At 41.6% G+C, this 24,875-nt stretch overlaps 1 protein-coding gene across 1 annotated transcript; it reads right to left on the bottom strand.

Moving 5' to 3' along the window:
- Positions 1-2,190: 2,190 nt before the first annotated feature.
- Positions 2,191-24,385, bottom strand: WDR86 (WD repeat domain 86). Its single transcript, XM_009702556.1, has 6 exons — positions 24,223-24,385; positions 21,289-21,430; positions 19,309-19,741; positions 9,472-9,607; positions 4,426-4,529; positions 2,191-2,409 (listed from the first exon to the last, which is right to left on the bottom strand). The coding sequence occupies exons 1-6, from the start codon at positions 24,383-24,385 to the stop codon at positions 2,191-2,193; spliced, it is 1,197 nt and encodes a 398-aa protein (XP_009700858.1).
- Positions 24,386-24,875: the final 490 nt, after the last annotated feature.

Genomic DNA, 24,875 nt, shown 5'->3' with positions numbered 1-24,875 from the left:
TAATGACTCATTAATTCCACTCTTTATGAGATCTATGTCTATTAAATCCATTTGCTAATTCCGTGCGCAGCTGCTATGGCCAGATAAGCTCTCGTGTCTAACACTGTGTGCAAAGTTTTAAACAAAAAGTATAGCCCAGACCATCTGTGCAACTCTGTCCATCTCTGCTAAAGGCTTCCTACTTAGCATTGACCTCATAAGCGAAATACAAACAAAATGAGCCGCATAGGAAGTCATCACCGCAGCAATCAAGTGCCACCATCCCGTAAACATGTCTCACAGGGCCAGTACTGAGCTACAACGACCAGACTGAGAGGTTTAGAGTAGCATTAAGTCTGTGCTACGCGGCCGACCTCCCACATTAGTCTCTCCTGGTAAGCATTTAACAAAACGGATCCGGAAATCTCTCAGGTAAGAGCTCGGTGGGAGAGACCAGCAGAGTACGTAGCAGCAATGACAGGCCCGACCCAATGACGCACTGTTAGGGTTTCAGAGTAGGGGTCTTCAGTGCCACCACCGTGAGCACTAAGCCAGCGCGTGTGGTTCTTCGTCATCCTCGCTTTTCCTTAAGACTGCGCTTTTGTTTGTGGCTGGGCCCCTTCCCCTGCCTAGGGAAACTGAGCTCTGGTGGTCTGGTGCCTGGCGGGAGGCAGGACAGCTCCACAGCACGCTGGGCTACAGCCCCAGCAGTGAGGGAAAGACAAGAAATGTTTCCCAAAATATATGGGTTGTGGGGTTTTCCCCTCATATTCCATCTGTTCTTAACTGCTGTGCATCTGCAGCCAGCCGAAGCCTCTCTAAATGAGAAGAAAATAAAAACGAGACAGTTAGTTGTCTCTAGATGCCACATGTTTATTAGTCCATTCTAAAAAAGGATTACAGCATTTTTATCTTGCTGTAGTGCAGAATAAATAAAGCCATAAAAATAAAAACATGTGGTTAGATATTTTTGTACTGGTTCTACAAAGAGTAATATCTGCAAATAGAAAAATATAAGAACCCTTGTTTATTCCTGGCTCAGTGGTTATCAGAGAGAGATGAACCTGGAAAAAAAGACTGGGAGAACTTTTCTTGAGTTTGCTTATCCACTGCTACTAACAACCTAGCAAACCAAGGCCAGACGTAGCCTCGTAAGGAGGAACGGTGACAAATCTAGAGCACCCAATAAATCCTCCTGTTTTGCTCTCCTCTCCTCTGAAAAACACAATTTGGCATTCCCAGAGGATATAAGGAGAACCTTTCCCCCCCCAGGACAGTCGAGCAGTGGTCCAGGCTGCCCAGAGAGGTGGTGCAGTCGTCACCGTAGACCTGGTGCCTAGGGAACAGCTTCTGACTCCTGCTCCTTCCGAGACGACGAGCCCATCGGGACATGGGGTGAACCACACCTGGGGGTAAGCGTGTGGCTGGAAGCACACACCTCTGGCAGCACACGGAGGACACACGTGAGGCCACTGATGCTTCCTTTGCTGAAGTGTGAAATCATAAGAGGTAAAAAAGAACCCAGTAGGTTGTTGGGAGGAGGACAACTGCTGTGCCTTGGCAAACGGCTGACCTTGGTACAAGAGGTCTGAGGTTGAGCTTGTTCTCTAGCTTATGCTTTGTTAACAAAAAAAAAAATAAAAATTTCTGTCCTACTACTCCCAGCTTCCCAGAGAGGTCCAGTCTGCTTTAAACTCCTGCTGCTGAGCCAATAGCATCCTGCATCAGTTGGTCTAATCGGCAAAAACCTGACCTGAAGGTCAGCTGTGAAAATTGAATTCATAGTCGTACTGCAGGGCACCTTTCATCGCTACATTCGGCCAAACAGAGGCCATGTGAGTGGGCAACAGAACAGGAGAAAACATTCCTCATTAGATACTAGACAAGCAGAAGTGTGCAACACCTCTGTGCCAGAGAGAATTGAAAACAACCAGTTGTAAGTAAAGTTCTTAACTGCACACACACAGAAGTACATCACCTGAACCACACTGCAGTCCCTCCCGATCCCAGTACTGTTCAGCTGAGAGGCATCTGCAGTGACAATATCTGACTTGAGTCCATCTGACAGTCACAGAGAAGCCTGGCCCCTGAAAAAGCAGTTCAAGCAAAGCCATCTCCCATCTCTTTCCAAGTTCTGGTTGACAAGGACACAGTGGTGCAGAAAACAAAAGGTTCAGCTTTGGTCACTGAGGGAAAGTCTATTCTGGACAGTCACATTAGTTCAACGGCCTCATGTTCCCCATTTTCTTGCTGTACCATACAGCCAACTTTATTGTTGAAGAGACGAGACAGACTTCCTTTCTGAGAGCTCCTGCCCTGGGCAGACCTCTCCTTCTTCAAACGTCGCTTATTTCTCTTGCATATTCCCCGGATGTCCCAAATCCTTAGCGTGCCATCGTGGGAAGCTGTGTAGAGCAACTCGTTGTGGATCTGGAACAACAGGGTCACATTTAATATCAGAATCAGCACAATCAAACTGTCAAAAATCAGAGGAAACAGCTTGATCCTAACACTTAAGGCCTGATAGCTCATTGCAAGAGCCGGTATAAATTATCACAAAAGCTGCTGAAGTGGATGAGACATTACCAAGTCAGGACTCATTTCTCAGCCACTTCATAGAGCCATAAAATATAAACAGCAAGAGTTATTTATAACCTAAACCCACTAGAAAAGCAATGGGGAACTAAACTCAATGTCAGAGTAGGCTGTAGCTGGGAATTTCTGCGCTGGTTTCAGACTGCTGGTTTTGAAGATGAAGCTTAAGGCGGCACCAAAATCAGCAGGCAGTGGGGGGGTTCAGGAATGCTTTCCTTCTCATTTCCCTTCTTCCTTTCCAGTAAGTTACAGGTACAATTCCTCCTTCAAAATTCTTTGTTCTTCCAAACCTGCAGTAATTTAACCTTGATTCCGTCCTGTAGTTTCATTTCCTTAATGAAACATTTGCTGCTGTTGGTTATGTTTCCAATTGTCCTCATCCCACCCTAGAAGTAAGCCCTTGGTCTTGATCCTCTTCCCCTTCCTGAGTCAGCCTGTCCACCACGGGCACCCGGAGTCTCCGGCAGCGGGTCGTGATAGCGAGCAGCCCACCGGCAGTCTGGCTTACATCAGCATGAAGCACCGCACAACCACAGCCCCCTCATCCATATACTTAAGATTGTATTAAGGTTGCCATTTCTCAGTCCTCTCTCTTCTCAGGATTTTTTGCCCTGTACACTTAGAAATGAAATTTTAAAAACAAACAAACAAACCAACCAACCAACCAACCACAAAGCCAAGTTTTGGTCTTGTCAATACTTAGGGCTGCCCAGAGTGATTGTATCAGTTATCACCCAAATACATCTAGGTGACCGTCTGCTACACAACCAATTGCTCAATACCCAAAAGCTTGCACTTTAAGACCAACTAGCTACTTGCTGATTCGGAAAGATATACAAAGATAACCATATTTACAACTCTGCATGCTTGGGATCAACTCCAAAAGGAATTGTATCTCCTCTCTTTTTTCCTTTCAACTGTCAGCCTGCCAGAAATACTTACAGTGTCTCACATTCTTCATCAAAATCCTCACCCTTCTTTTACTGAGATCCTGATGAAGAGACATGTGGATTCTTCAATGCATAAAGCATCCATAGATTCAGACTTTTCCCCCAGGATTCCTTGCATGACACTGGTCTTTGCATTGCCACCAAGGGTTACTAATTCCTCCCCTTTTAACTTTTAAACTTTAACTTTTAAATCCCTAGACAATATGCGGGCAACTTTTCAGGCACTTAATTAACTTGTAGAAAATTTTTAAGCCAGTGGCAGAGACTCTTCCATTTGTCTGGTAGGATGTCAGTCAGACATCAATACAGAGCTTCTTTGTCATCTTTGTATCTTCACAAAAAGAGATCCTGATGGCAATATTTGATATAAATGTTTATATACAGGGTAGCACATCGAGGTCACCACTAGCTCTTCCCTAAGATCAGAAAAGATGGTAAGCAGTTGCGAGACTGGTGAGAGATACCATGCCCAGGGGTTTAGGGAGATAATCATGTACATTATTATGCTTGGATAAGGCAGAAACTTCTTTTCCCCCCTAGCGCACTGCCCATACTTATCATCAACAGAAGGGGTCTCATGAAGTCAGAGTCCACTCCCTGCCCCTACACAGGCTCAGTCACCTCCATCTCATTTCTTACGGTTACTTGCCTAACCTGACCTGACAAACCTCCGATCACAGACATCGGACTGTCTCTGGGGACTCGCTCTGTGGTTTCACTTATCCTTATCATCAAGTTTTTCTAAAACCACATAAGGAATATTCAAGTCTGCTATATTTTATCTTACCCTAGAACAACATCCAATCCAAGACACACAGAACAGCCAGCCACACCAGTTCCCAGAAACAAATGAGAGAGCAATCAGAAGTGAAAAATCCCAGCAAAGAAACCCCTTCCTGACCTGGATGCAGTTGATGATAAACTTGTGTCCTCGGAAGATCTTCTGCAGGACACCACTCTTGGAATTGAAAGCTCTGGCACAGGCATCACCACTTCCTGTGAACACTGCAATGCAACCACACAACACAGAGCATGGCCAGATGTGAGCGGCCACGTAAGGTCAGTTCATGCGAGTTCAAAAATGTACCTAAAACCAGCTCACAAAGGAACATGATGTATCATTTTTAGGCTTGATTCTTTTCTCAGTTACAGCAAGTTCAGGTCATTTTCATTTCGCTGATGCCAGCGAGCTTGTTTTTATCTGTGTATTTCAAAACACTGAACTGCCTTAAGCCTGAAGTTCCCACATACATCAGCATTTCACTCCAAACACACTTCAGGTACCTATTTCTGCCCTTCTCCACATACGTTTCCCTGCTTAAACACGCCTCAATAATTCTAAGCAGGTAATTTATCTCAAGTCTGGTTTTAAGGATTTCCCCTAAGCCTTCTGTTTGTTTTACCGTAGTTATTTCCAGGTTTCCATTCAGTACTATGGTATCTTCATCACTTCTGCTGCAGCATGAAGCAGCAGAAGCGTCTGTACAGGGAAGCTGCAAACCACAGGAAGAGCATTACCCTTTCCCACACTAATGACATGAACTTGGCCTTAGCTTCATTAAAACATCCTGTGGTTCCCCCCCCCCATTTTCAACAAAAGCTTACTATCAGTAGGTAAGGCCATCTCTGTTGAAATACCACAGCTAAATCTTCTGTCCTCAGAGGTGCGCGGCATGTGTAAGCAGCTTTACAAAGAAGCTTTATAAATTCTTTCAGCGAGGTTGATTTCTTCAGCTACATCTTGTGGCTTATGATCTTTGCAAGCAGTAGAGCCTTTAAGTGATTCAAGGCCCAGGCTATAATCTCTATTTCAGTACAGCACAGACTTACTTCAGAGGTTTGGCTATAACTCTTGTATTCTATGTGCTATATTGCACATGTGTGACAAGGGGTGGGGTTAAGTAAATTAAGCATGACCAGGGACTTTGGCTGTTCATCAGGTTTCCTTAGGGTACCTTAACACATTCAAGGAACAATTTCTCAAAACTTCAGGATCTTCACATCAGATCCTCAGAATTGCCACATCCGGAAACTCAAAGGCAGTGTTGAATATTTAGATTTTATACTTAGCAATACGCCCAAAAAGGAGCACATTTGTGCGCTTTATGGGTTACAAACTGTCTTCATAAATACTCACTTCCCTTCACTTAACCCAAACTCATCAAGTTTACCTAAAGATAAATATTTCAGAACTGCAAAAAGCAATATATTCACTGCTCCCTGCATTTCGTGTCTTTGCAAAAGCCACTAGCACAGAAAGATTTTTACAAAACTGAAGTGCCTGAAGACAACAGATTCCTTATCTTTTGCAAGATGTTAGGCACTGAATTCCTACAGAGAAATGAAGAAATTATCATGGCTGTAAAGTCAGTACTACAACTAGAAACGAGAGAACAGGCTACCTACTGCCATCAGCTTTCCAACTTCAAATTAAACAGCAGGAGGCTGGGTACTTCCTGGGTACACCTTCAAGAAACATCTGGATGTGGAAAATCAATGTCATTTTATATAGGCCAACTATAAATTCAATTGCCAACACAATCCTGAAAAAGAATTGTTTCCCAATCTGCAAATGAGTAACAACAATGTAAAACAGGGAACAAGGTACAGATTGTTTTTTCCCCAGTGAACAGAAATCACTTAATACTATTACACACATGCAGAGAGTAGGAACCAATTAAGAGCTGTTTTCACTATGCAGCTGTCAGTTTACTTTAGCTATCACTATCAGGATTTTGCTTTTGACAGACATCCTTTATGTCTTTTGAACTGTCAGTCCAGATTTAGGAAGTCTCTTTGCACCTCTGAATTTCAAAGGAGAGTTATTGATCCTAACCCAGATCTGGCATTTAAATATATGCTTATATATATCACCTGTGAAACAAACAAGCAACAAAAAAAAATAAAATCAACAATTCATTTTTATTTTTTACTTAAATTTCATAGACCTTTGGGAGGGAGAACAGGTTCTAAACATTCCCTTGGAGTTTTTGCAACATGAGAAAATACAAACCACATTAAATTTTAAATGACTGTGCACATACTGTAGGAGAGAAATAACCAACATAATATCATTAAGTAAATTAGCTTGAGAATGAGCTTTAATAATCCCCATGTTATTAATTACACAAGCAGACTGAGGAAAGCCACTAGAAACATATTCTGAAGTTTTAAAGCTTAGTTCTCAGATCTGTCTGGAATCCCTGCACACTATAAAGCCATTTTGGAAACACACATATATTTTTTTCCTCTCATTCTCCTACTGTATTTTCTTATTTGGACCGTAAACTCTTTGGGGTAATGAGCCTTTGGGTACTCATCAGATAGAAGACCTTAATTCTGTTGCTTGCTAACAGAAAGTTAGCACTTCTCAGCTGAGATTCTCTCCATGTTCTTGAGCTGGTGCAAATGCAGCATAAACCATAACAAACATCATTTATATTGAAAAATTTTCTCCACATTTTTGAAAAACAGAGAATGGACACACAGTGCTGATCTGTCCCAGGTGAACAGCTAGTATTTTAAGCTACACTAGCTCCAACATTTGGTATCCAGTGAACATATCTTTGTAATTCTAATTGAAACAAAACTATTAGGTGCTGTGTAAATAAGTGATCAATGTATTACAATAATGCAAGCGATCACAGTATAGAAATTAATTTTTAAGGGGAAATTTCCTCTTTCAAGAATTAAAATGCATCTAAATTCTATTCAAACAAGTCCCTAATATTTTTCCATAACATTTTTTCTATGCTTCAAGTCGAACAATTCAATTCTCCCTGTTTGACACTGTTAGTATTTTTGCATTTGATTTGAAGTGAGATCTTAAATAACTCCGTGAACACTCCTATCACACTATCAGGATGTTCTTCACAGGTCTGACTAAATGCAGCAATAGTGCCTACATTTTAAGAAAAAAAAAAAAAAGGAGTGTTATGCAAAAATCATGTATGTGTATGGCAGGGACAGGGTGGTAGGATGAGGGGGAAGAGAGAGAAAGCTGCAGAGTTGATGGAGGTGGCATCAGATAATGAAACTTTTGTTTGAGCCTAAACTTTCTTTATGATGGTTTTAGAGAGTCTGGTCAAGTCTACACTGGTTGCATGAAAAGCAGGATCAACACTGAAAAAACCTAGCTCTGAAGGTCTCATTAATGAAGGAGACAGTCTCTCCGTCTCCCACCCAGACATGAAGATTCCTCACTGGATCAGACCAACATCAGCTTAGCACAGTTATCTTGCCTTCAGGTAGTCTTGATTAATTCAATGTTTTGTTTTGTATCTTTAAAAGGGGGATAACACACATATACCAAAAAAAAAAAATCAAAAAAAAAAAATCGGTATTTAATCTGCCAGTATTCATCCTGAATTTGGATTAAAATTTCTGGTTCATTTCCCCTGCCCTACCTGCCTGCATCTTTGAGCAACAACAACTTCAGAGTGCAGTGTAAGCTCAGATCCATTCCCCTTCTATTTCAGCCTTCTAGCCAACTGTAAAAGCTGAAATTAGCAGAAATTATAACTTGCAGGTAGAGGAGAGAGGGATAGTTCTGCAATATAAGTGAGGAGAGCTGAAACTAACCGTAAATTACGATTAACTATTTTAACAGAGAAAAGTAGTGCTGCGGGTCTAATGCTGAAAGGAAGGCCAAAAAAAGGCTTCCTGATTAAAATCAAAATCTACCTACGGGTTTAGTTACATGGTAAGCTTCCAAACATAATCAAGAAATCAATTCAGTTACTCTGCTATAAATGCGATCAGTCAGCCATGTCAAGCATGGTGCTAGACAACTGCCATTAAACTGTACTCTGCCTGTGCAGGTACGACTCTTGTCTAATGTGTACCGTCTTGCGTTTGTCAGCCATTTATCACCATCACGCTGATGATCTGCCAAAAGAGATAGCAAGGCCCAAATAGCAACCATTCATTTGTTGTTACATGTTCGCTTCATAGCTGAAGTACAGAAATCGAAATCAGAAAAGCGTTATGAATTTCTAGATTAGTTTAAGATGGGCATTACCATCCCGGTTATGCTGAAGGAGAGAAGCACTTGTTTGAGAAACAAATGAAGGCACATCAGGTCTAACATCAGTGGCAGGATAAGACCAAGATAACATAGAGAGAGGTTCAGGCTGATAAACACAGAGGCACAGTCTTGCAACTCTAAATTATAAATGGATATATGACGTGCAGAAGGAAAGCCAGCCAAGAGAGGGATTTAAAGAGGGAGGTTTCATGGTCAGCAGATACTGTTACATCAACAATAAGACAGTTACGTACAGGTACCACTACAATCAGGAGTACTGAAAGCAGTGGAACTGAGTCCCGAGCATTAATAAGGCGAGCAACGCTTGGCCACTGCAGAAAGGTGGTTTGGGGAACAAATACATGAAAGAGGACAGATAAAGGGAAAAGATCTTGTGGAAAATGAGTCTAGGAGATGGTCAGAGTCTGAACAGGAAGAACTAACTGTTAGAAAGAAGCAAGGAACATCTGAGATGTGATTCTGGTTTAGGGCAGTCCATTACACAGTACCTACAAGGTAGGGGAGGCAGGCATAGGGCTGCATACCCAGCAGCAGCAGCACTTGCTGTCCCCAAGAATGCAGCAGAAGCAGACTGACAGACATCAGACTAGCGAGGTTAAACCACGGCTATACAAACAACTCAAAGACAGCTCAGGATTTAAGCCACTTCCCTTGGTAACAGAAATAAAGCAACTGCCTCTTCATGTGCCAGAAGAGGGAGGTGGAAAATGGAGGGAAGATCTAAGCTTCCCACATGGAGTAGTACAGCGAAGTTTGATACTGAACATAAACATGCTGAGTTGGAAAAAAGTGACGATTTCACAAGCCTTCAAATTACAGTATTCTCTATTAATAACCTTCAATCAAAGACAAACATTGAAAAGGAGACAGGCGATGGCTGAACATACGAAGGCAACTTACAGATCCCAGCGTGGTATTTCAAAGTGCTAACGCTGTGTTTGTGAGCCTTGTACGTTTGGATTCGCTCTCCAGTGTCTACTAACCAGCACTTCACTGTCCTGTCCGCGCTTCCTGAATACAAGTGCCGATTCACTAGCTGAAGGGAAGAGGAAAAAAAAAAAAAAAAACAAACACAAAAACATCAGCAATAGTCTCTCAGGCACTTTCGTGAGAGAACTCCACTGAAGTGACTCATCTGAAGTCATAGTTTCCAGCTCAACAGCCTGTTACAAAGAGCAACAACTACACCTTGAAACAGAGGGACGGTGAGCAAAACCAACCTTGCATTCTTCACGATTGCATCTCCCATTGACTTCTGGGCCTTAAAAACACCTCCCACATTTCAGAAGATAAAAAATACAGCCCATCTGCTGGTGCAAGCAGGCAGGATTTCAGTGAGCTTAACAATGCTAGCCCTACTTCCATAATTAGTTACATTAATACAGCCTCAAAAAAAACCTGCAGTGTAGCTTCTGTAAAACATATTTGACAAGAACTCTTATCAGATTGTAAGTTTTAATTGCAACAGAAATTCCAGAACCATTTTGAGTCACAAAAAAAATTAATCAAAAATAAAATCCTACGCAACGTAAACTAGGGTTTAACGCGATTACTCTGCACAAGGTCAGTATTGGGAAACACTAACTCTTCCTTGAAACTGTTTTGTATTTGTGTTTCCACAAGTCTTTTAGACTGTGTTATCAAATGATTAAATCATTAACCATCCTTACACAGGTTTTTAAACATCTTCAATCAGATTGTCTTCTGCTGTGTGTTTAGAGCAGCTCTGCCTCTAAATCCCAAAGAAGAACAGGGCCTCATTACACTAGTCATCCTGCACGTCGTGTGAACTCACTGGTGGTGGAGGTTGGGTTTTGTTCCACACAGACATGAGAGAATAACAAAAGGAAGGATTGATGTTGGGAAACCGAGACAGAGAGAAAATAACTGACCTGTGTAACACTATGAAACTAGCCAGTGCACAGTAACAAACTATCCAAAGCCTGGCAGCTCAGCAGTGAAACTCCACAGCGCAGAGGAAAATCTCTCATTCTATGTCCATCTAATGCAAACCAACTGAAGGTTTTTAACAGCCATCGTACATACAGCTCCGATCGCATACTCCTCCAGGCAGAGAACTGGCCCAACACCTGCCATCCAAAGGCAGTGTAAGGAAGGCAGCCAGCCATCGCACGCTCTCACAGCCATCCACAGGCTGTAGTTCGAGGTAAGGTTCATCTCTGTAGCATGATGCAGCAATCTCTGTATCAAAAGGATGCAGAGACAGGAGAGAAAACCCTGACCCCTCTGCAGAGAAACAAAATTTACATAAGGAGTAATGACACCTTGTTTGCCCTCCAGACACACAGATCAGAACGTACAAATGACCAGCAGAGAACTAACCCCTTACGCTTCTCAGATATCTCCACAAAACCAACTGCGGAACAAATGACAAATTAATTTGACATGAGTCTTCCTCTTAGGTCACTTTTAAGGGTCTGGTTCTTCTGCCACCTTAGATTATTATAAACCTTCGGTTCCCGCTCTTTGCGCACTCTGTAAGGTTAGAATGTTTTTCATGCTCTCTCATCTCCACTCCCATTCCAAAGAATCACCCCATTCCCAAAAGGCATCGTAAGGGAGCTTTGTGCAAAAAAACCATTTGTGCTGTGTTATAACAACATGAAACAAAAGGTATTTTAAGACACAAAACACTACAGTGATGGGACTATGCTAAGTCATGTAAGAAATACATGCAGGCAGACCAAAATGATGAGTGGATGCAGGTCCCACCAGCCCAGTTGGGAGCAGTGCATGCCACAATTCTTACCAGCAGAACTTGGCCCTTGGGACAGTTTTCATAGCTAAACATCAGGAGCTTGTAAAATACATACCACTGTTAAAAGCCAGCAGTTCTTTGAAATGTCACATCCTATTGGTTTTAAGCTGTTTTAGCAATGGTATTAATAGTACATCTCAGTGAGGAAAGAGAAGGAATGACCAGCAGCAGTTACAAAAACTGAGAGCTACACAGTCAGCCTGAGGAAGGTAACCTGACTTCCAGGCTTAATCTGAACGGGCATGAAGAGCATTGCCATGTTGCACCTGCTAAATGAAGAGAATGCTTTGAGTTCAGATCCTGCTGCGTTGTTCTTGGCCAAGTCATTGCATTTCTTTTTCAGACACCTTGCTAGCAGCATCAACCCACCCACTGAACAAGGGAAAACACTAAGTTATAACCTCCTGCAAGTAAATGCCACTCTACATTAATGGTACATTAGGTTATGCTGCTTCATTTCTACACTTAAGTGGGCGTATAAATGGTGAAGTGAAACAGAAAAGCTGCCACTTGCCTAGATTTGCTAATTTGCTAGATACAAAAATGTGTTAAATGACGCGGTCTTACTCAGGTAATTTATAGCACCAGGATCGTTAAGAGCCATAAAAGCGTCCAATGCCCAGTCAGAGATCTGGCAAGATGGCTGACACACCAACCATCTTCATTAAATTCAAAGCCTTTGTGCTACCCAGGCTGCCCCATGATATACTTCTATGCATCTTCCTCCCCCTCACCAGTTTAAGCAGATGAGCACAGTAGCAAAGGATTCTCAGCCTTGCATGGAAACAGAACAATGAACAGGTTAAACAATCTACTGGATGCCACAGACAAAGCCTGCAGCACAGCCTACAGCAAAACCCAGTATGGGCTCTGACTGTCACATGGCCTCTCATTTCCATGGTATTTTTAAAACACAGAGCACGAAATAGCTATTAGTGGAGAAAGCCATCAAGAGCTATCAGCTCAGGTTGAAGTTGCAAATCAGATCTGCCTTTAGTGAGATGATGCAGGCATCATATCATCTAAATTGACACAGCTATCTACAGCTCAGATAGCCCCCTTAGAGTCACTGCAGTCTAGGGCACAACTCATCTCATCCTGAAGCAGATGTCTGAAACAGATCGCACCTTAAAACTCACTATTTCTCACCCCGACAAGGACAACCTTCTCAGCTGTAGCCACCTATATCAATTTAGGTGAGATGACAACTCCTTCACTTGACTAAAGACAGGTCTAGTTTACAACTCCAGCCAAGCCACAACACTTCGGATATCTATATTTAATCAAAATATTAATAATCAGCACATACTGTGCCAAAGCACCTTACAGGCAGGCCCCACACTCTGTGTAATATAAAATAAATACCTTCCCTACTTTATAGATGTGGAACCATGATATAATGCAACTAAATACATCCAAACTTGAAATTTACAGCATCCTCACTTTTGACTGCCCAAATCCCAGAGCACAGTCCTGATTTGGGAGGCTGATCCAGGCTGCAACCATCCCTTTCTACAACGCACAGGAAGCATTCCGTGCTTCAGGGCAGTTGTGACAAGCAACAGTGCACACTATCCCTGAAACTGGTTAAGAGAGTATATGAAAACCAGATGGGATTCTGTCTGAGAAGAGCAAGACAGAGGCGCCCATCCAATCTGACTTGTGTCAAATTGGTATTTTCACTCGAGAGCCTTCTTTCAGAGTTTACATCCAAAGGGTATGTATGGCTATGCTCCAACACCACAGACACGGCAGCCTTGGCTCCAACTCACCAAGGTTGCACACACTGTGCAAATACCCTCAAGCTGGCTGGGCACAAGCCACCTTTGCTGTGGAAGCAGTGGAGGTCCTAAGGTCAGCCAGCAGCACAGGTCCTTGGCTCCTGTCATCATTTTTCTTAAGTCATGATTGTATTGAAAACTACCTAAAAAGCCCAAGAAAGAGACTGTAACATAGTTGCCCTACCCACTTCCAGACAGGTCCCCAAAGCCCTGATTTCTAGTTAGGTCACTTTCTGCCGGCTCTCCCTCTAGGACTCTTGCTAACATCCTTACACCAGCTTGGCTTCTCCTATCCACCAGTTATGGGACTCTCCAAATGGGTTCAAATCTCCTCAGCCTGCAGAGGCCATGTAATCCAGATCTGCCAGTTCTGTTAGACTACTCAGCAAAACAATATGTTGCTGCTCCTTGGGTTAAGCACAGTTGCCGTTCCTTGAGTTAAACATCCCCACTGACACGTTAGGCTCAGCAGATCTGTCCCCCCTCAGGAACTGGACAAAGTATACTGACTTCTTCACCAAGATGTGAGATCATGCTGCAGCTTCAGTGGGAGCTAAGCCTCCCCGCTGCCAAGACTTGCACCCATTTTTGTGTATGGGCATCCCGGCGCAGTCATTTTCATCAAATACTTGTGGGCTGGGTCCTCGGGTCCATAACTACTGGGCTTTTCTAGCCCAAAGTCTCCCAACTTTTACCCAATTCCATAGGTCCCAGTCCTATTTGTATTAAAGAATTTAATTTTCTTATTATTTAGAAGGAAAAATGTAAAATTTAACTCCATAGATGTTTCCAGATACACCCAAGTCTGTCAACTCTTGGTTTAAAAACGATCAGTAGAAACAGTTACATATTCTAATCTGCAACTGCCTGGAGAAGCAGTGATACTTTCAAAGCTGAATTTTCCTTGGCTAGCTTTTGAGCACTTTGTTCACTTTGGCTAACTGCCCAACAAAGCTCCTGACAAGGAAAAGTATGGCAAGACAAGGACACCTGTAGCAGACCAGACAACACAGACCAGATTTGCAGCTCAGATACTAACAAGCTGAGTGGACATTTCAAACCCAAGTAGCTTCAAAAGAATTAAAAATCTGGTGACAGTCAGATGCCCAGTTCCAAAGCCTCAGCCAGACAGCAAAAAAAAAAAACAAACAAACAAAAAAACAAATCACTGCATTGATATCTGTAATTCTGGACTGTTAATTTTTCTCGTTACTCTGATGGACTTTGCTTTGAGCCAGATGAAACACTGAGACACATGAACAGAGTAAGTTTGTCTTAATCCTCAGGCCAAAGTACTAGAGACGTGCTATTCCATGAAAAAGTTCAGACAGACTTGCTTGTGAGTAGCAAAGAAATAGCAGTAGCAAAATACAGGTTGTAAAAGCTGAAGCAGTTACAGGTTTCACTATTAAAAAATGCCAGTTTTATGCAACCCTGACCTTGGTTGTACCCCCAGACACACCACAGTTTGAACAAAAAAGCCAAACCATCCCATCTGGGGTTGGTCTCTCAAAACAATTACAACCCTACTGCTCCATAAGCTTGGCTGAACTGAATATATGCAGCAGCTTAAGACAATTTCTACCTGTATGAATGCCAAAAATATCTGCAAAAGAGCTGTTTAGCAGGTATTTCAACCTTATAGGAATGGACTTTGCTCTCCCAATTAACCTTTGCTATAAGAAACAATTTAACCTTCATCCAAGGAGAGGAAATCGGCTCTCCAAACAGATTTAGACACATCCTCTTTCTGAAGGTCGTTACACTCAGACTAGTTCCCAGGAACTTCATGATGAGTTCACATCAGCAACCACATGTCCCATTACCAGCTTATTCTTCACATGGGGGTCAGTATTCCTACCATCTGCCAGCTGGCTCCTCTGCTCACAGCCACTTCTAAGTTAAAAGTCACCAACTTGGACCAATCTCAAGTTACAACTATGTAAGCCTTCGTCCGAGTTAGGCTTTCAGGATCTCATTCAAACCACATTCATTTTAACAAGCTAAGAAACTCCCTGCGGGCAAGAAATAGGGTTTTTTCCTAAGAGTCCATCTAGAATGAGCTCTCTGGTCTGGCTGTTAGAGAACATTTTTCAACTTTTTTACTGCAGTACAAAGTAATTGTCCTAGAAACATGCTTCTTTTCTACAGGTGTTGTACACCTTAATATTCCTTTAATTCACATCTTCATCTTCTGATGAATTACACAACAAATACAAACACAAATTACAAAGAATATGTGCACTTAATTTAATTGGTATGACAAGAAAAGAATTCTGTCCCCGTGATCACAACAGTTAAGGGTATAAACGGAGTTCAGGCAATGGCTTTGTTCAAAGCATTCTTTTCTTCTAGTCAGCTTTAAAAGGCAACTAAAGGGAATGGTCCAAACAAAGGATCTTTTGCGGGAAAACCAGAAGCAAGTCCTTGCCCACTCATGTTCATTTAAAACTCCCTTTGCAAGAAAGGAGTTTTCTCGCAAGAATGTTTGCTATAGGATCCAAGCTAAATTCCAAGCTGGATCATTTCTCTCTGCCAGCTTTTGGCAGCACAATTTTGATAAATACTCGGAGGCAGAACAATCAGCAAAGGACAAAGCAATCCTTGTGAACGGTTTGCAAAGCTACTTTGGAGACATTTAGAAAAACATACACAAGTAAATATTTGTCAGGGTTATTCAGCCTATTGCAGGCAGTCACGTTAATGAAAATGCATGTTTGATTATTAATTACAAATATTGGGTTCTAGCCAGGCCTGAAATTTTAAGTGGAAGAACTAGCATAAGCTGTGTGATTACATTCAGCCCACCCTTGCTTTTTCCCATCGCTTCCTATAAAATTTCATCATTGGCTCTTATATGAAGAGGGAGCACTCAAAACAGCTGCTGTCCCTCGCCTGCCAAGCTATCAATGCACTGCAGGAGAAAGAGTGAGGAGTTCTGGCTGCTCCACTGCTAGCTACCTTGCCTGACTATGAGAGCAAAGTAGTCACGGCTGCCAAAGCACCTAGCTCACACACAATTCCCACTGTAGATAGAAAGTCTGGCAAAACCTTTGTCAGTCTAATTTAGATAGTGGAAGAAAAAGAAGAGTGGCATTAGAACAAGCTGGTGCATGCCGCAGAACTCCTTTGACAACAGACCACATTCAGTCAGTTCAGCTGGTCAACCACCTTCAACAGACTGACCTGGGGAGAACAGGACAAGCCCTGAGGAATCTCTGAACTGTTCACCCTCTGCACTCCGCTCTCCAAGACCACCAAGGACAGGCAAAAAGGGAAAGCTAAAAGCTCACCAACACTTCCCATTCTGCCATGCTAGTTAGAGTTTCTTTCATGCTCCTCTAACTTATGCTAGCTGGCAACAACACCTAAGGGGTCTTAGACCAAAACCCGAACATGCCTGTGGCATCACCTCTCTGCTTTCCACAGGCAGCACTGCTGAAAGCAAGGTGAAAAACATGGGTGTGCTTTATGGATATCTACCCAGAAATACTCCTTCAGGAAGCTCCAGGAATTTCCATTCACTGCTACGGCAACACTATCGGTATTTACTGGAAAGTAATGGGAGACAACTGGAACAGTCCAGACATGATCTGCAGCAGTTTAGAACATCCTGGGACATTCCCATTAATAACAGTACTTTTTAAAGTTGGGGAAAATATGGCCTCAATATCCAAATCTTTCCTGATCTGTGTCCAGGATGAGTGATCATACTAAGTATTTCTCAAACTTTCTGAAGGGTCACCCTCCCTTAGGGATCTTTATTTGAATAAATAAAATGAAAATAAGTCTGTATTTTTTTTTCCCTTTACTCTCTCCACAAAAGCATTATACCACCCGGAGAACAGGTAACTACCTTTAATTGCTGGTACCAACTCAGCCCCTCCAGGTCAGTGAAAGTCTGGTGTAATTAGCAGCTCGCTTTTGCCCTGAAGAAAATGAACTATTGTCAACAATTAAAACTGTCTGCTGGCTACTATGAGCAACTCACAACTACCTCCAAGTCCTTCCTGTCCCACGGTTTGAAAAACACTATCTCAACTCACTGCCACAGCTTGCAACATTGTCACTAAGAAGCCCTAGGCAAAAAAGGCTCAGGGAGCTTTCTGAGAAGAAAAAAAAATTTAAAAAAAAAAAAACAAACACACACCTCTATTCAGGAAGTTTCCCTTCTGTTGTAACATCTTTGTATGGATTCTGGTGATTGACCCCTTTCTAAAAGAATGAAAATACCATGTGGGCTGCGCTGAGAGGCAGCCAAGTGGAACAGAAGGGCTAGTGTTGAACCCAGTAAGGAAGCGGAGGAATTAGGAAAGATCGACAGCCTAAAGCTATTCAACAGCAGTACAGCGACTGCTTAAACTGCGCTAAGTTTTAGAGGCCTAGAAACTAAATGCTCTCTATGGGGGCAGTATGTACCTCAGCTGGACTCCTCCAGCCTCAAACATCAACTGGCGATGAGAGAAGCGAGGGGCTACCAGCTACTCACAGCTAGAAGAAGATTTGGCCAGGACTGTTGCCAACACAGTCTTGGCAGCAGTAGTCTTGTGTACTTTGAATTGTTCAGGTTTTCCAAATAGATGTATTGGTTTTGCTTTTCTTCTCCCCCACGAGAAGTTCTGTTTGTTTAAAACCATTGTTTAACTCTGTGCTCACAAGCAGAGAAGCATTGCTCGTTCTTGAGCATTCAAACATGGTAATTGAATTTCTCAGGCTTCTGGGACAGAGTCAAGCCAGTTTTGTGCAACAATTTTAGCAAGAACCCAATTAAATTAAAGCAAGCTCTGTCGTTACCAATCTGTGCCTTGGAGAAGGGTTACAATTAAACAGCAAAACATCACGTGACACTAAGAACAGTAACAGATTTACTTTAGCATCCTCAAAATACATTACCACAATATCATAAAAACAAGCTTTAATACTGAGAATTTACTCAAGCAAGGCAAACATTACTTCAGGGCAACAGGATTTTGTGTGGGTTTTCTTCCTTTCTAAAACTGAAGGAAAATAGAATTCCTTCAGTACTATCAGGGTTTGTAGTCTCCTAGTGTCAGCTGTGACTACCTTCTTTAGAAACAAAGGCAACGTTTATTAAACAGCTATTAAAAAGACACACTGTAGCCTCTGTAAAGGAAAAGCTCTTAAGGACTACAAACACAAACAAGGATAGCAGTGAGAAAAACTATTGTCATTAACTTCAGTCAGACACATACATTTATAAACATTTAAGGTTTGCTGACCTGAAACTAATTACAGACCATCCTATACCTTTTTCAAATATATTATTAGCATTTTCTGGTGGATAATGGTGTGTACAGGACAAGTGCCTATGCGATAGTTCCCCTTTTCCTTCATCTGTCTAACCCCCTTCTCTCTTCTGCAACATTAACAAACCTGCCAGCATTCACCAGAAAAACACTGCAAACAGAAAAACAGGGTATAGGTTTTCACTAATTTTTTCCCCTCTCTCCATCATTTCCTGATTTCTCTCCCCCATGCTCTACTTCTCTTTTCCATTTTCCTTGCCCGTTTTCTTGTCTTGGCCACCTCTTTCTTCCTTTCTTTTCTCAAATTATGTCTGTGTGGTTTTTAAAGCAGGATTCCTTTCAGCTTTGCACATTCCTATTATCTTTTGCCCACAATTTTGGTTTGGATTTTGGGGTTTTGTTTGGTTTGGGGTTTGTTTTGTTTTTTTTGGGGGGGGGGCGTTGTTTGGTTGTTTTTTATTTTTTGGTTTGGGATTTTTTTTGGTTGGGTTTTTTTTTGTTAAGTTATCTAGTTTACTCTGGATTTTTAAGTTACCTGACCCTGTGTCTGTTTACTTGCTCATGATATTTTTCTTCAGTCTGGTGATCCTGTGTACACAATCCTACTCAGATGAACAGTCCTCCCAGCAAACCTACTCATGAGTTTCAAGTCCTAGGAGGATTTAAACAGATACTGAGTTAGAAGTTAGACCAGGATAGCCACTAAAAGCCAAGAGGATATTTTTTGGAAAGAGGATTTCTCTCAAGACCATGGAGTGCTATTATTTGGTTATTACATGAATGTTTAAGCTTACCATTTATAACCTGTCTTGGAAGAGCTTCTTTATGAATGAAAAGACAACAGAGACCCACATGAGTTAGGATATGGATATCCCCTTCGAAGGGCTCTTGAATCAGCCTCTGTTCTTACCTCTAGGCAAATCACTGATCCTTGATGTTCTTTGAACACTTTCAACTGCTCACCAGTGACAATATTCCACGTTCGAATGGTATAATCCGTGCTGCCAGAAAACAGCTCCCTGTTTGGTGCGTCAAGTATAAGGCATAAGACAGCCCCAGTGTGTCCCAGCAGAGTCTGGTAACAGCGCCCACTGGACACCCACCAGACCTTAACAGTGCAGTCTGTGCTACCTGTCACCAGGAGGTCTCTGCTCACTTTCTCCTCCTCCTCCTCTTCCTCCTCCTCCTCTTCAAGAACATCCCTGGAGGAATAGTGAGCTAGAGTGAGGACACAGTTGCGATGGCCCCGGAATTCCTGGATTTGTTTCTCCTTGTCCACACTCCAACAGCGGGCTGTCCTGTCATAGGAGCCACTAAAGAGATAGTCTTTGGCAACCAGGATCCTGCAAAAAATAAAGTTTGCATGTATGAACAGTATCATTCTTTTTACATAACCATTTTTTGTCACAATTTTGATGCCAAGCACCCTGAAGTTAGAAACAGCAACATGAACACAACATATATAACCCCAGTTCCTTGTCACTGTTTAATACACAATATTTATGAACTTTTTTGTGGGTTTTTTGTGTGTTTGTTTTTTGGTTTTGTTTTTTTTTTAATCAAACACTTCCCTGTTTCTACTTTTAAAATTGCAACCCTTTATCCAAGTACATTGATGTAGACATTTTTACACTACAGCATTGTAACTCTGGGCATTTGTATTTTTCTAGTCTTTTCCAGCAGCATTGTTATGTACTTTTCATAAGTTACATAGACTAGCTAAGAGATTGTTGTGGGGGTTTTGGCTTTTTTTTTAAAAAATAATTATCAAAAATGAGTTGTTCTATTAGTATTTCTTTACAAATAATTATTTATAAACTGATCTATTAAAACAGAATTAAAGTAACAAAAAAACCCAAACAACATTCCAGGAACCTGAACTGTAACGGACAGTGTGCAAAGATAATCATCTTTCCATCATCACAGAGAGTGAGTGCAGGAAAAAAAATATACACCTAATTTCACTTAGCCCAGGATGTCAAAAAAGGTAGAGCCAAAGCACCCCACTTATTACATAACTGAAGAGCAAATCAGAGATACCAGCTCAAGAATTCAACTTACTGGGCCTTCAAAATAATGAGTTGTAGCTGCACAAACAAATAACAACAGAAAAATCTCTACAGTTCGTATTTCCAAACCAGAGACAGGGAACATCATAACCTGCCTTCTTTGTCAGCTGAGTTTGGTCCTCTGGAACCTTTCAAACTGGCAGCAAAGTCATATGACTAGGGAACACATTTCCCATTTCCTGATTCAAGCAAAAATCAGGCCAGTGCCAAAATACAGACAGAGCCAGCCTTCCTAACTATTTACAGAATCTAGCTACATATCCTATGTGTTCTGAGTTTAGTAAGGACCAAAAAAACCAACCCACCCACCAAAAAAGAAATGGAAAAAAAACATACCAATCTTTGACTGCTCTATTTGTCATTAATTAAATCCAGTCCAACTATTAAGAGGCACTTTAAATTGACAGGCCAATCGGTCACACACAGTTTAATAAACTTCATTTGCACAAACAGTAATAGTAATTCCAGAAAAAGCCCTGACTTTATCCCTCTTCCTGACACAAATGCTTGACGTGATGTTTTTAAACCTATTTATCAGAAGCATCTGTTATCAATTGAATAATTTCTTCTGGAATTTCATGCCTAGCCCTGGATTCAATTCCCATGCTGTGTGCCTTTCATTTCTCTCCTATCTGCTGTCTATGGATGTGTCAGCACTGTTGCTAGGAAAACTAATCATTGCAGCACAGAACACGTGCAGCATGAACTCAAAGGTTTACACAACCCATTTTATTAGTGTAGTAATGGAGAACTGCAGTAAAATGACAATATATGTGATAATAGATTACAGGAACACAAGGGAAGAACTCCACAGAACCAACCTGTTAACAATTGATGTGTGTCCTCGGTAAATGGCCAGGCACTGACCTGTCATCACATCCCACTTTCGAATGGTATGATCTGCACTACACGTGAAGGCAGCCTCATTTTCTAAGTGGCAAAAGGTGATGTAACTTTCATGTCCTGGAAATAACAAAGGAAATAAATTCAATCACTGTGCATCCAAGCAGGACAGACTAGTCGAGCTCTTCACCTTAACCAAAAGAAAAATACAATAAACAGATGGTCTGAAACTCCGGTTTTAAATGCACCACCATGTTCTTCACATTTAAGGATTTTTATAAAACACAACATTTTTAATTAACAGCAGACAACTCTGCTTAATTGATATAAGGTTAAGTGAAAAACAGTACAGTTCCACCAACCAGGTAGACTGAATGGTATTGTTAAAATATAATAAGCTCAATTAATATCAGTATCACAAAACTCACACGACCAAAGTTTAAAACTAGTAAAAAAAAGAAAAAAAATCAGCTTTATTTTCTAATAAAGAAATACTTTTGCTTCCTTTTTCTGAAATCAGGAAAAAAAGGCTGCAGTTCGACCTAGCCCAATGATTGTCAGGATACAAACAGCCCTAAATGAAAGCATGAAACTATGAAAAAATGAAGTGACATGAAACTCAGCAGCAAGTTTAGTTTCATTGTCCAAGCAGAATGAAACACAAACAAAAAACCCTATCTGGTAAAAAGTCAGCCAATACTTTCCCCATTATGACTAATAACATGAATAAAACCCACAATTTTCAAAAATTTAAGGAAGTGACACAGAAAGAAAGAATAAGAACACAGTTATTTATACAGTATTCAGAGTATGTTGGCATTCTACAGTTACAATAAAAATAGACACAACCAAACGCTACTCTGAAAATTTCATGCAGAAGAACAGGGTAATGCTAGAGGAATCAATATTACAACCTTAGGCTTTTGTTGTTGCTTAGCAAGATGAGTCATTTTTCTATTGTATCATTAAATGCACCGCATTTAAAAACCACCTTAGGATTCAAGTCCCAGCTCTGTCCAAGATCTCTTGTGTCAAATTGTTGTCACCTGTCTAATCATTGGGATAGTATTATCTTGCACTCTTGTGTTTTAATTATTTAGACTGTAAGCTTTCAAGATCAGAATTGTTTCCTCTTAAGTAACTATCACAAGAGAGCCCCAGCCTTTGGTTGAAGCTGGTGGGCCCTACTGTGATTTAAATAACACTGTTCTTTGAGCAGAAAAAAAAAAATGTAAGAAGGACAAATGTGATTAAAGAGAGATAGATGGACAAAGATATCAGAAAAATAGAATCATGTTGTAGAATAAACAGATGGTAAAAAACCTGAGGGAAATCAGACTGCCCAGTAAAACACTTTGTTTCACTGACTGCAAAAAACAGATTTTACAACTCCTGCAGTTCAAAAGCCTTGTTGAAGTTCAAAAGTGAACCAGAATCCACGTTACAAACACATATCCTGCTTCCTCTTAAGCAAATTCACCAGATGCCAAAAATTAAACAGATCACCAGGGCTATAAGCAAAACTATACCCATCCTCACATTTTTGTGAAAACTTTTTGCAAAGCAGTTTAAATGGGACAGGCTTCAACCACGAGGATTTTTCTCACAGCATCATGTAATCCTGCCCTGAGAACACCAAAAAAGCATCTTGGTTACTGCACTTAAGTCCATCAGTCAGATTTTAACCATCAACAATACTTCAGCCACACAAAAGATGCAAAATCCTCTGTGGCAGACCAGGTCTGGTGCTGGTCTGATCAAAAGCAGCCTCCACAGTAGTCTGTCGGTTACGCTGTGATGGAAGCTTGAAACTGTGTTATAGATACAGGTTTTATCAGTAATTAGAGCTTGTGTGATACAAATTTACACAACGACTGTATGCGTACATAAATATAAAATACATACAATTACCTGATTCAATTGATAGTTCACAAACCATCTAGCCAACCTTCTTTAGAGTTTACCCCAAACACTAGCAATACATAGACCAGATTCTGAATATTACCCAACACATTTCCCTTTCTAGTTAGAAGTTAATTAGTGGTTTAAAGGGATTTCTAAGCCTAAAGCCATTGCAGCGAGTTTTCCCCGAGCTAGAATCGTGGCAGGATGTGGGGAAAAAACACAGTACTCCATAGTTAAAAAGGTGCAAGCAAACAAAAACAACAACAACAACAAAATTCACAGCAGTGTGATTTCTTCTTTGGAAGAAAAAAGGATTAGAAATTCCACATTTAAAAGCTGCTTTTTTTTCTGTATTAAGAGAAAAGAACATGAGTAAATGAGAATACAAACAACTTTAGTCCACATCTGACCTTGCATGACTGCACTTTCTACACAGTTTTTCTTTTCCATTATTGAGATGCTAGTCTAAGGATAATAAATTTTGTTTAAAATGCAAAATCAATTTAAAATGAAAAAGCCCAGCAATTAACATTTCTGTGTGTCAAATGCAGGGGGAAAAATAGCCTATTTAGTAAGGTTTCTTTCCAGACTTCTGGGTCAAGAGGCTCTAAATAAAGATTGTCTGGAAAATGAGATGATTAAAAGGATTTAAAAAAAAAAAAAAGGAGAAAAAAAAAGAAAAGAGAGAGAGAGACAATAACCAAAAGTCAGTATTTCACCAGGACGTAAAACAGAGGGCTTCCAAAAAGAGACATAAGTTGAATGCCTGCTACGTTCCACACCCTGAGATAAAAGTATCCATGCATTCAGTAGCACTGGTAACCTCTTTCGGGTTGAAACACCTTCTGCTTAACATTACTGTAACAAATACTCAGAAAAACATAAACCAAAACAAGCATGATTTTGGTTGCCTGGCAAGCTGCAGAGACTGAAAGAGACCAGAACATGCTGTGTGGCCTACGCCATGCTTTAGACTCAAAAACTAAGCAAAAAAGAAGCCATTGTACCTTGAAAGTGGCCATGGCACTGGCTGTCGGCAGTGCTCCAGAGCCGCGCAGTGCCATCCTCACTACCCGTGAGCAGGCGCTGCCCGTCCGGGCTCAGGCTCAGCCAGTTGATGCCTCCTTGGTGGTCTGTGCAGACCTTCACGGCTGAGCCACTGTTCCCCATCGTGGCGGTCCCAGCGAAGGCTGAGGCTGTGGGTCAGATCATCGGCGCTGTGCAACTCCCAGACCGCACTCTGGGCCTCCAGCCGTCTCCCACCGACCAACTTCAGCCATTACCTCAACTCCGAAAAATCAACAGGGCAGTCCAGACTCCTGCACAGGGACAGAAAAGAGGAAGAGGAGGGCAGGTGAAATCATTTCATCTCCCCCGTGGATACATCATTTTCTCAGTCAGGGTGTGCTGAAGCCATTGAGCGCCTCTTTCTCCGCAGGAACCGAAGCCCTACCGTGGAAGACGGCCCCTTCAACCACACGCTCACTGCTGCGCCTTCTCCATGGGCACACAGGTACGTCCAGCCCCTTGCAGAGCACCCTGCCTGGACGGCGACAGAGCCGCTACCTGGTGCCCCGCTCCGAGGCTGCCGGCACGCTGCTTCTTCTTAAGCAATTTCGAGGCTAACTTGGGGCACGCTGAAGAGGCGACGCCTCCGAGC

Source organism: Cariama cristata, unplaced genomic scaffold, assembly GCF_000690535.1.
Source record: "Cariama cristata isolate BGI_N322 unplaced genomic scaffold, ASM69053v1 scaffold21166, whole genome shotgun sequence".
Taxonomy (NCBI): Eukaryota; Metazoa; Chordata; class Aves; order Cariamiformes; family Cariamidae; genus Cariama; species Cariama cristata.
Note: the sequence above shows the minus strand (reverse complement) of the source record. Positions and strands in the feature narration are given on the sequence as shown.

Excerpts from the sequence above, each read along its gene's own strand:
- WDR86 (XM_009702556.1), bottom strand. The coding sequence starts at position 24,385 with ATGGGGAACAGTGGCTCAGCCGTGAAGGTCTGCACAGACCACCAAGGA. Across the intron at positions 21,431-24,222 it reads GTGCCATGGCCACTTTCAAG|GACATGAAAGTTACATCACC; the intron begins GTACAATGGCTT and ends TGTTATTTCCAG. Across the intron at positions 19,742-21,288 it reads CACACATCAATTGTTAACAG|GATCCTGGTTGCCAAAGACT; the intron begins GTTGGTTCTGTG and ends TATTTTTTGCAG.